The sequence below is a fragment of the Camellia sinensis genome, chromosome 2, assembly GCF_055761805.1.
Source record: "Camellia sinensis isolate YWXY chromosome 2, ASM5576180v1, whole genome shotgun sequence".
Taxonomy (NCBI): Eukaryota; Viridiplantae; Streptophyta; class Magnoliopsida; order Ericales; family Theaceae; genus Camellia; species Camellia sinensis.
The window spans coordinates 71,557,666-71,570,010 of NC_138962.1; the positions used below are offsets into that span (position 1 = coordinate 71,557,666).

General features: G+C 51.4%; 1 protein-coding gene across 1 annotated transcript; it reads left to right on the forward strand.

Moving 5' to 3' along the window:
- Window positions 1–2,193: 2,193 nt before the first annotated feature.
- LOC145819592 (uncharacterized) lies at window positions 2,194–3,779 on the forward strand. Its single transcript, XM_082913544.1, has 2 exons — window positions 2,194–2,925; window positions 3,017–3,779. The coding sequence occupies exons 1-2, from the start codon at window positions 2,488–2,490 to the stop codon at window positions 3,644–3,646; spliced, it is 1,068 nt and encodes a 355-aa protein (XP_082769670.1). The 5' UTR covers window positions 2,194–2,487; the 3' UTR covers window positions 3,647–3,779.
- The last annotated feature ends 8,566 nt before the right edge of the window (window positions 3,780–12,345 follow it).

Genomic DNA, 12,345 nt, shown 5'->3' on the forward strand with positions numbered 1-12,345 from the left:
GCGAGTCAATAAGGATGAGCTACCCGGCGGTGTGTGGCCGGAAAAACCCTCCGACGGTCAAGTTAGCACACACCTTAGAGGGAATAGAGAGAAGGGAGAGAGTGTTTGAGTGTAAGGATTTTCTTACAGAGTGTTCGTCTGTCGCGTATGGGGGGCGCAGACATGCTTACATACCTTCTGTGCCCCATATCCACTCCCTGTCATCTCCTGACACGTGGCTCTGCTATCCCATCTGTCAGCATAAACCATGCCGTTCATCACCTGCTCTCAACTGCCTGCCAGCATAGCTGGAGCTCGGCAGCCGAGCTGCCCTACCTCGGTCATACCATGCTTCATACCTTAAGCGCCCGACCGGATAACCGAATGAAGGACCGGGCTAGGTGGCATCTCGGCAAAGCTTAGCCCGGGCTCCTCCTTTGGTCGGTCTTCTCGCCGGTCAGTCAACTACCTCGGCTGACCGCGCCTTTCCGAGCGCCGGCCTCTCGGTCTGTCTGATCTCGACAATCCTCGGACCGAGCATCCCGGTCTGACCGGTCACTTCCTGGCCGAGAACCTTCTGCACGGTTCGGGGCAGCACACAGTCCAAACTCTGCCCGGTCCAAGTTCTGGTAGCCCATCTCCGGGTGAACAGTCGATCATCTCGGCCCAATGCTCTGCTGGGCCCCCAACCTGTTCGGTTTATACCTCGGCCCAACGCCGGAGCATAAATCACCCTCTCAATTGCCCCTTAATTCCGTCCGCGGAAGCGTGACTGGGATTATTCACCTCGTCCGAGATAACGTTTCTCCGGTCGTCAAGATGCCAAGCTTCGACCGAGCTAGTTGACGCAATTGTCCGCAGATTTGACCGGTTATATTCCTCGGCTGACCTATTCTCGTTGAAAGTAGCTCGGTTGGCTCTTCGTCTTTTCAACCCGTCGCTTCAGTCCTGCCAAAGCCATAAATGGTGACACGTGGCGGTCTGCCATTGGTTATCGGGCAGCCAACCCGCCGTTTTTGCCAGAATTTGAATTTGGGCGGCCTTTCACTCTTATATACACACGGCCTTCCTACGCCATTCCTCCTTACTGCCTTTCTACCATCTGACGATCCAGAGCTCAAGCCCTCTCCTCTATCTTCGACTGTCATTTCTCATTCTTGGAAGAACAGCCCCCAACCTCCAAAGGTAAGGTTTTCGATCCCCCTAGTTGTTATTTTCTTTCATTTTATACACATTAGGGCACAAAAACGTAGCTTTTAGGGCATTGATCATTGAAAACGTCACAAACCTCCCACTGTTCTTGGCGTTCTTCGTCTCCCTGAAGAACGCTGAAGAACTGGGGTGAACCGGGCTCTGGGCCTTCTTTTGATCCAAAAAATCAACCAAACCGGGCAAACAACATGTTTGTAACAACCTCGGCACAAACCGAGATGACCCAATTACTCGATCGCTTAACCGGGCTAAAATTAGGTCTGCTTGGGCGACCGAGCTCCTTAATTAGTCAACCGAGGTGGCTTGGCACCCTTACCGACCGAGCTGAAGTCTAGCTCCTAATGCGAAACCGCGCTCACTTACACTTGCCATCCTTTTCCTGCAGAGTCCAAGGGGACCACTGCCATTCCTGAACCTCTCAGGACCGAGCTGCAGCCAATTACCACCGTGCCCAACCCATCAACCGGGCTATAGTAAGTCGGCCACAAATGGGGAAGTTCCGCTTCCTTGTGGATACTCCGGCCGCGCTAGCCGCTTTCAGAGAGGACTGCGGCGTCCCGGCCGACGTCCATCTCGAGCTGGCCGAAGAAGAGACCACGCCTTGGGGTAGGGAGGAATGCCCCTTCACCGTGCTATCCATCGTTGAAGGGGGTCTTCGTTTCCCACTCAACCCTCTCATAACCGAGTTCCTCCGCCGAACCGGGCTGGCACCCACACAGGTGTCCACCAACACATATAGAATAATCAACGGCGTACACGAATTGAACCAACGGCTAGGCACCAACTTAGGCCTAGCCGAGATATTAAGGCAATACACAATGGGCCACACCGGTGACGGCCTGGCTTACTACTTGAAAATAAGACCGGGCAAGGAAAAAATCGTAACCGGCACCCCGGACAAAGACATGCACGATGATGATTTCTTCTGGGTGTCCGGCAACTACGAAACAGCCGAGGTGCCGGGCTGGTTCATAAGCAAGGACTTCGATTCTTCACGTAAGCCACTCAAACTTGCTCGGTTAACTTTATTCTTTAGTTTTACTAACCGGTTTCCCTGTTTCTTTTGCAGCTATCCAAGCCTTGCAAGCCAACTACCAATTCCCCAACGTCGAGGCAATTCGGGCCGTGCTTAGGTACCGTCACCGAGACTGCAACGAATTGCTCGGCTACACACCGACTTACAGATATTCTGCTCCGCGCCGGAGTAGAGTAACTGACTTCCTCAGAGCTCCTTCGCCACCTCCAGATCCAACCCTACCAGACGTCCCATTAATCCGGTTAACCGACGAGCAAGAAATGGCCAAAAGATCTCGGATCAAAAACCTTCTAACCGCGACCTCAGCCGAGATACCGAGCGTCACCACCCGTTCCCCGGCTGCCGGTCAATCGAGTGCAGCCGTCGTAGCCCTTGCTTCTCCAGCTCCAGCTGCCGTGCAATCCGCCAGAGAAGCGCGCCGGGCTGGAAAAAGACCAAGGGCAGATCCCTCCGCCGAGCTTGTCACCGAGCTGACAACCGAACATCCTGCTGAAACTCCGGCTCCCGTGCCCGCTTGGCGTCCTCAGCTGAAGCACCGGGGACAGGACATCCCGGCGACTGCATCGATCAAGGCAGACAAAGAACATTTGCTTGCCTTCGATCTCTCCAAAGCATTTCTCCTACCGGGCGACGTGGTAGGCAGTGACCACGTCCCTGACACCCGGCTGGTAAAATCTTCCGTGAAGTCGATGGCCAGGGTAAGTCGGCGTTCTTTTTAACATTTCACAAGTGTTTGCTCGGTCCTTCTTGCTTGGTCCCCTTTCTGATGTACTTTGCTTCTTTGTGCAGGCCATTCAAAAACAACATTTGGTCTTGGAGCGCATCCACCGGCTTAGGCAGAAAGCCAACGACACTGCCAGCCATGTTGAAAGCCTTCAAGCCGAGCTCGGTCGGGCTAAAGCTTCTCTCGAAATGGCCAACCACGACAATAATAGACTGCTTGGTCAGCTGGACGCAGCCGAGAAAAAACAAAGTGAGCTTCAGGCCGAGGTTGACGCTTTGAAGAAGGCGAAGAAGAAGGCTTGCCGGGCTGCCAACAAGGCCGGGTTCAACGAGGCCGAGGAGAGCTATAAGAAGCAGGTGTTTGCAACACAGGACATCTACTTCAAGGCCGGTTGGAAGTCTGCCTGTGAACACCTCGGCCAGGGCTCTGACACCGACGTTTTTGCCAATCCTCCCAAAGCTTCACTACCGGTCTACCTCGTGCCATATGCGAATGATGTATTCAGTGCGCTTCAAGCGGAGGCCGAGGAAGGACTTGAAGATGGAGAGGATGACACAGATTCTGAGGAAGAAGAGGCCGAGGTGCCTGAACAGCCCGGCAACGATGAGCCCGGCGCCCAAGAAGCAAGTCAAGCTATTGACCTTGATGCTGATGCTGCCGAGGATGAGTTCACCAATCTTTCCCCCTTAGTTTAGGTTTCTTTTCTTTGTATTTTTGCTTTCAATACACTTGATGTAACCGGGCTCTGTCCCCACCTTTTGTAATGAATTTCTTTATCAATGAAATTTTGAATTTTCGTCAAGTGTTTGCCCGGTAGTAATCAGTTCCGTCTTCAGCAAACTATCTCGGTATAACTTATCATTTCAACACTTTGTCGACCGGAGTCCATAACACGGTCGAAGAACTTGAGCATTACAAAACAAATTCACGCACCGAAATACCCATCTCAGTTGTAGCAAAGTTGGGCAAGACACCAACTCTTCCAACCGGAGTACATCATCTCGGTTGGGCATCCTAAGTTGGGCAAGACACCAACTCTTCCAACCGGAGTACATCATCTCGGTTGGGACTCCAAAGTTGGGCAAGACACCAACTCTTCCAACCGGAGTACATCATCACGGTTGGGAATTTTAAGTTGGACAAATCACCAACTCTTCCAACCGGAGTACATCATCTCGGTTGGGACTCCAAAGTTGGGCAAGACACCAACTCTTCCAACCGGAGTACATCATCACGGTTGGGAATTTTAAGTTGGACAAATCACCAACTCTTCCAACCGGAGCAAATCATCTCGGTTGGGGTCCTAATGTTGGACAAAACACCAACTCTTCCAACCGGAGCAAATCATCTCGGTTGGGAATCCTAAGTTGGACAAAACACCAACTCTTCCAACCGGAGCAAATCATCTCGGTTTTAAGCATTAAAAGAACAAAAGTGCTAGTGCTGGGCGAAATTACTTCTATAAATTGACAAAAAGAATTACATTCTGCTTTGCAAGCCAAAAAATTGCTTTACAAAAAGGGGAAAGTAAAAAGCTTAAAAATAATACAATTTCAAGTTGGCCGCATTCCATGGCCGGGGTATGGCTCTTCCCTCCAGATCCTCCAAGTGGTAAGCCCCCTTGCCAGCCAGACCAGTGATCTTGTAGGGTCCTTCCCAATTTGCCCCTAGTTTGCCTTCGCCTGGCACCAGGGTGTTGCCCATAATCTTCCTCAAAACCCAATCCCCAACTTTGAACGGTCTGGGGTGCACTGTCTTGTTATACTTCTTGGAGAGCTCTTGTTGGTAGGCGGCCACATGGATGAGGGCTTTCTCCCGGCGCTCTTCCGCTAGGTCCAACTCCCAGGCAATAGCCTCGGCATTTAGCTCGGGCTCAAAACTCTCAGTTCTGAGGGTGGGCATTTCAACTTCCAAGGGTATGACCGCCTCCATGCCATAAGCCAGAGCAAATGGAGTTTCCCCGGTAGAACGTCGCGGGGTTGTTCGGTAAGCCCAAAGAACGCTCGGTAATTCTTCAGCCCACTTGCCCTTAGTCTTTTCCAACCGTTTCTTCAACCCATCCAGTATAGTCTTGTTTGATGCTTCGGCTTGACCATTGGACTGCGGGTAAGCCGGGGTGGAGTTGTAGAATTCTATCTTCAGATCTTCACAAAATCCTCTGAATAGGCGACCGTCAAACTGGGTGCCGTTGTCAGAGATCAAAATCTTGGGTACACCAAACCGCGTGACAACGTTCTGCCAGACAAATCGCTTCACGTCTTTCTCTTTGATGGTTGCCAAGGGCTCAGCTTCAACCCACTTTGTGAAGTAATCTGTGGCCGCGATGAAGAATTTCCGGTTGCCCGGTGCTGTTGGCAACGGTCCCACTATATCTAGCCCCCACATGGCGAAAGGCCAAGGACTGGTGAGGGGAAGAAGTTCCCTGGCAGGCTGGTGGATCTGATGGGCGAATTTCTGGCATTTCTCGCACTTGCGGACATATTTTTGCGCGTCGGCCTGCATGCACGGCCACCAGTATCCCTGCGAAATAGCTCGGTAGGCCAAGGACCTGCCCCCGATGTGGCTGCCACAAATGCCTTCATGAATTTCAAACAAGAAGTCCTCCACACTGTTCGGATGCACGCACTTGAGATAAGGACCGGTGAAAGACTTCTTATACAACGCGCCAGATGGAGAGAGCCAAAACCGCTCTGACTTCACCCGGATTTTGTGCGCTTCTTTCTTGTCTGTTGGAAGAATCCGGTCTCTGAGGAACAAGATCAAGGGGTCCATCCATGAAGGTCCTAGCGCGGTGCAGAGTACATCCGTCTGCCCGGTGTTTTCAATGCTCGGCCGCGGAAGAAAGTCAATCAACATAGGGTTTGGAGACGTACTATTGACCATGGAAGCGAGGCCGGCGAGTTCATCAGCCCGGCTGTTTTCTTCTCGGCCAATCCGTTGAACTCGGATTGCCTCAAACTGCTTGATATGGTCCCTGACCAGAGCTTGGTATTTCGCCATCCTGTCGTCCTTCGCTTCATAAATCCCTGAAACTTGGTTGACCACAAGCTGGGAATCACTATATACCAGAAGCTCGGCAGCCTTCATTTGAATTGCGCTTTTGAGCCTGGCAAGAAGCGCCTCGTACTCAGCCTCGTTGTTAGACGCCGGGAAGCCGAGTGTGATCGAATGCTCAATGGTTAGGCCGTCCGGGGATATGAGAACAATACCTAGGCCGGCGCCATGACGGTTGGACGCTCCATCAACAAAAAGCTTCCACATGTCCCCTACAAAAAGCTTCCAGCAGTCAGATGGGTCCTGAGAGTTGCGAAGGGCAATGGGATCACAACTGCTCGGCTGTGCGGTGCCAAGTTTGGTGTTGACCGGTTCAAATTCAGTGCCCCTTGGTGATTCGACACCGGACTCAACAAGTTGGTCCGTAATGCTCAAGTCCGTAGGCGAATCACCAGGTTGCGGTGTGAAGCCGGCCGCAGGTTCTGAGCTGTCTGGAACCATTCCTCCCCCCCTTGATGATTCGACACCGGACTCAGCAAGTTGGTTCAGAGTGCCCAAGTCCGTAGGCGAATCATCAAGTTCTGAGCTGTGTGGAACCATTCCTTCCCCCCTTGGTGATGCGGTACCGGACAGAGTGGATGTGTTGGTGATACACAACTCCGTCATCGCATCGCCGGGTAGTATGACCGTGCAAATTGAGGGAACTGCGAAGGTGCGCGCTAACTCCGCGGCGCGACCTTCTTCGGCTGGTTGTTCCTCGGTTGGCATTGTGTGCGTCTCATCATCTGCCTCGGCAACATCGACCGGGCATACCGGATGAGTACCAGGTGAGAACTCGGCAACAAAATCGGCCAAGGTTTGGGCTTTGATTGCGGTGCGCGGCTGGAACTTCACATCGAACTGTCCCAATTCGACCGCCCATTTTAAAATTCGGCCTGAAAAGTCTGCGCGCTCAAACAGGGCTTTGAGGGGAAACTCAGTCAGAACGACGATGGTATGGGCGTGAAAATAATGTGCCAATTTCCTCGAAGCCATCATCAGTGCCAACGCAAGCTTTTCCAAAGGCAAGTACCTCGTCTCAGCCGGCAGCAAGGTCTTACTGACGTAAAAAATTGGGAGGTGCTTGATCCCTTCAGCCCGGACTAACACCGCACTTACTGCGTGCTGGGAGACGGCAAGGTAAAGGTAGAGTTCCTCACCGGGCTCTGGTGTAACCAATAGTGGCGGAGAAGACAAATAATTCTTGAGCTCGGTCAAAGCTCGGTCACACTCGTCATCCCATGAGAATTTTGACTTCAAGGCTTGAAAGAAAGGGTGGCAGCGATCTGATGACCGGCTTATAAATCGATTAAGCGCGGCGGCCATCCCGGCCAGATGCTGCACGTCCTTAGCCGAGCTAGGCTGCTTCAACTCTTGCACGGCTCTAATCTGAGTAGGGTCTGCTTCGATGCCTCGGTTCGTGACTAAGAAGCCCAAAAATTTCCCGGATCCCACTCCAAAGGCACACTTTGAGGCGTTCAAGCGCAGCTTGTGCTTCTTCAGAATGGCGAACATCTCGGTTAAGTCGGACAAATGGTTTGCCTCACGTCGGCTCTTTACCACCATATCATCGATGTAAGCCTCCATTGTCCGACCGAGCAAAGGAGCAAACATTTTGGTCACCATCCTCTGAAAGGTTGCCCCGGCGTTTTTCAAACCAAAGGGCATAACTCGATAGCAGAAGAGTCCCCTTGGAGTCGTGAAAGAGGTGATCTCTTGGTCAGGCCCATGCATGGCAATCTGGTGATAGCCGCGGTACGCATCCAAGAAACTGAGCCGACTGTGTCCAGCCGTCAAATCCACTAGCTGGTCCATGCGCGGCAAAGGGAAGCTGTCTTTTGGACAAGCTCGGTTGACTGTCTTGTAGTCGACACAAACTCGCCACTTTCCATTTTTCTTAGGCACCACTACCGTGTTGGAAATCCACCGAGGGTAATGCACTTCCTGTATTGCTCGTGCCTCAAGCAAGTTTTTTACCTCCTCTGCAACTACCTCGGCGTGATGCAGCGCCGATCTCCTTGTTCGCTGGATGACTGGCTTTGCGCCAGGGAAGACATTGAGGTGATGGCAGATAAAGCTTGGGTCAAGGCCAGGCATGTCATAGGGTGACCATGCAAAGACTTCGATATTCGCCATCAAAAACTCAATCATCTCGGTTCTCTCCATGGCCGAGAGACTTGAACCGAGCAAGAAGAATCTGTCCGGCTGCTCGGCATCAATCCGCACCTCAACCAATTCTTCAACAGCCTTGTCCTCGGCTTTGGTGCCAACATCATCCAGGACACTCTGGTCCTCCGGTCCCTCGATCATTTGAACGAATCCTTTGGCAGCCCGGCTCCCGTTGACCGCCACGAAGCATTGCTTGGACATGACCTGATCACCCCAAATCTCCTCGATTGCCCCCATAGCCGAGGGGAATCTCATAACCTGGTGGTAGGTCGATGCTACGGCTTGCATGGCGTGAAGCCATCCTCTTCCAAGGATAAGGTTGTACGTTGAAGGGACTTGTAGCACCCAAAACTCCACTTGCTTGACCACGGATCCCGCTTTGACCGGCAGGATAATCTTTCCCAATGGCCACTCCGGCTGCGAGTTAAATCCAACCAGTGGCGAAGTGGCCGGAGCCAAGTCAGTCTCGCAGAGTTTGAGCTGTTTGAACGCATCATAATACATGATCTCGACCGAGCTTCCCTGATCGATCAAGATCCGTCTAACATCAAATTCTTTGACGCGTAGTGTTACTACAAGAGCATCGTTGTGCGGCGTCTGGATACGCTCTAAATCTCTTGAGGTGAAACTTATCACGTCTCTCTCTTCTGTCTTCCCCCTCTTGATGGCAGGTTGCACTGACAACACTTCCCTCATATGCTCGGCCTTCTTGATCATGCCCCGGAGTTCGCAGACACGCTCCGGTTCCACGATGCCGTGGATGACATTAATAACTCCTTGAGATGGTGCATCTCGATCATCCTGTCCCCTGGGATCGACCGGAGCCTGATTCGGTTTTACTCCACCATCAATGTAAAGGTCCAGATGCCCGGCCGCAACCAGTTCTTCCAAGTGTTGTCGCAGAGGCAAACAATCCTCAGTCCGGTGGCCCCTCTCCCGGTGAAACGTACAATGATACCGGGGATTGTAGCCCCTTTGTCCATCGCCCAACTTAGCAGGAAACCGGACATACTCCTCGTCTCGGATTTCGCTAAGTATGCGATAGATTGGAATCTTGAAGACCGTGGTTATTCCAGTCCTTGCCTTCATTCTTCTGTTTGCGTCCTCAACGTCATCTCGGGGGTAATCATCCCGGTCATTCCGACGTCCTCTACCCCGGTTTTTTCGATTTGAACCTCGGTCTGATTCCTCTGTTCGGTCATTTGAGCGGTTGGACTCTTGCCCAACTGCGTGCACCTTGCCTGCTGTCTTCTTGTCTGTTCCGACCGGAGTGGCCTTCACGGCAGAAGCCGACGCATCATCCTCTACTCGGATGTGCTCATTGATGCGCTGCATGAGCTGGCCCATGGAGGTCGGTTGGTGCATAGTAAGCGAGTCCCGCAGTCTATGTCCGACCGGGAGACCGCGCTTATATTGTGTGATAGCAAGGTTGACCGGGCAGTCTAAGATCTCGTTGAAGGTTTCCCAATACCTTGAATTGTACGCCTTCAGTGTGTCGCACGGTTCCATCTTGACACTTAGCAAGTGATCGACTTCCTTTGGTGTTTTTGTGTTGGTTTTGAAGCGCGTAACAAACGCCTCGGCCAACTGATGCCACCTTTGTATGCTCCCTTCCGGCAACCTCTCGAACCACTTTAAGCCCAGCTCGCCTAAACTTGACGGGAAGATTAGGCACATAAGTCCGTCATTGCGCCGATGTCCGGCCATAACCTGTCGGAAGTGGCTCACATGCATGTACGGATCGGTTTTCCCGTCGTAAAGTGTGAACTTAGGCTGATGGAAGCCTGCTGGAAGCGGCGTTGTTTCTATTTCCAGGGAGAAAGGAGTGGCATTCAACCTTGCCAAGTCTGTATCTTCGAATATCGGCACTGCCTGGCGGGGTGGAGGCATTCCGACCTCCTCGCTGGCACGAACCCCGTAGGAGAGCCGCTGGAAAGCTGGTATTCTCTGAGCTTCGCGCCGGCGAGCCCGCTCCCTTAATACTGCCCGTAAGTCCTCTGACTGAGCTGAATAAGAATACCTCGACGTCGTCGCCGGACGTGAGGGTTTGTAGGTGCTGTCTTGCACGCTGGATTTTTCTGCACGCACGTCGGAATCACCAACCTGGTAACTTCTGGTGATAAATATGGACTGAGTATGTCGTTGACTCTGTCCGCCTGAACGGCGGGATGGGGTGCGCTCACTGTTGTCACCCACTCCCGCTACACCTTTCCCTTTGACATGCCGCTTAAGATCCTCCATCTCCGCCGCCATCCGCCTGATGACAGCGTCTTGGTCCCTTAACTTGCTTTCCAGTCGCCTGGCGTGTGAGTCTCTCCGCCGGTGACCGTCAGGACTCCGTGAATGCCCATGACTCCGTCCGCGCTTATCCCGCGCGTCTCCTGACTGTCCTCCAGTGGGCGTCCCCAAGTCAGCCATTGGATGGACGGCAGGTGGTCCCTCTCTCCTTCGGGTATATTCCGGGGTGGCTCCATCGATGGCGGACAACGGAAACTCGTCGTTGTTCGCCATGGACGGCGATCAGATGAACCTGGAAGACAAGGTTTTGTCTGTCAAGCTTCCCACAGACGGCGCCAATTGTACGGGGAGCAAATATTCCGGCGTGCCCGTATTCCTTTCTTCCGAGCTCCGTCGATGTCCGATCACCTGCGAGTCAATAAGGATGAGCTACCCGGCGGTGTGTGGCCGGAAAAACCCTCCGACGGTCAAGTTAGCACACACCTTAGAGGGAATAGAGAGAAGGGAGAGAGTGTTTGAGTGTAAGGATTTTCTTACAGAGTGTTCGTCTGTCGCGTATGGGGGGCGCAGACATGCTTACATACCTTCTGTGCCCCATATCCACTCCCTGTCATCTCCTGACACGTGGCTCTGCTATCCCATCTGTCAGCATAAACCATGCCGTTCATCACCTGCTCTCAACTGCCTGCCAGCATAGCTGGAGCTCGGCAGCCGAGCTGCCCTACCTCGGTCATACCATGCTTCATACCTTAAGCGCCCGACCGGATAACCGAATGAAGGACCGGGCTAGGCGGCATCTCGGCAAAGCTTAGCCCGGGCTCCTCCTTTGGTCGGTCTTCTCGCCGGTCAGTCAACTACCTCGGCTGACCGCGCCTTTCCGAGCGCCGGCCTCTCGGTCTGTCTGATCTCGACAATCCTCGGACCGAGCATCCCGGTCTGACCGGTCACTTCCTGGCCGAGAACCTTCTGCACGGTTCGGGGCAGCACACAGTCCAAACTCTGCCCGGCCCAAGTTCTGGTAGCCCATCTCCGGGTGAACAGTCGATCATCTCGGCCCAATGCTCTGCTGGGCCCCCAACCTGTTCGGTTTATACCTCGGCCCAACGCCGGAGCATAAATCACCCTCTCAGTTACCACCGTTACCGCCGGAATATTACCGCCAAAGGGTTTTCAAGATTTTGAGGGTAGATAGGTTTTTAAGGTGAGATTTGGAAAAGATGGATTGGTGGTGATGGAGGTGGATGTTCTCATAAACCATAATTCATGATGTAATGGATGTGTAGGTTTAATTGTGAAACAGGGTATTCCAAAATTAATGATGTCCTTTGTACTAATTTTATTTGAGGTTATTGTTATAATAATTAAAAAAAGAGCTAAAAGTTGGGTGGTTCAAAATAATTTATGGGGTGCTAATAGCAGCATTATAAAATAATTAATAAGACAAAATGTCGCATCTAATTTATAATCATTTTATTTTTTCTCTCATAATCATCAAATCAACTATAAAAAAATCAACTATATTCCCAAACACATTTATTTTAATAAGACTAAAATAACCAAAAAGTCAAATAACCAACTAAAATAGCTAACTTCCCAAACAAGGCCTATGTTTTTGTTTATTATCTCACAGTATCAACACTGTGGCAGGAATAAATATTCTCATTAATCAATACAATATTGACACATTAGATATTAAATAAATCATAATTAAAAAAAGAAGATGATCTAATGTGTGATAAAAAGATGATTAGCATAACATATATGCGACGGAATGAAACTCATATATGAGAAAAAGAAGATTATCATAACACATATGTAATAGAATGGAATTCATATATGAGATAAAAAGTGTCTCACATGTGGATCTCAAATCATGTGAAACCCAATTTTATCGCATATATGTTTTTGATAATTAAGTGTCCGAACCAACTTATAGGAATCTCGCCTAACCTCG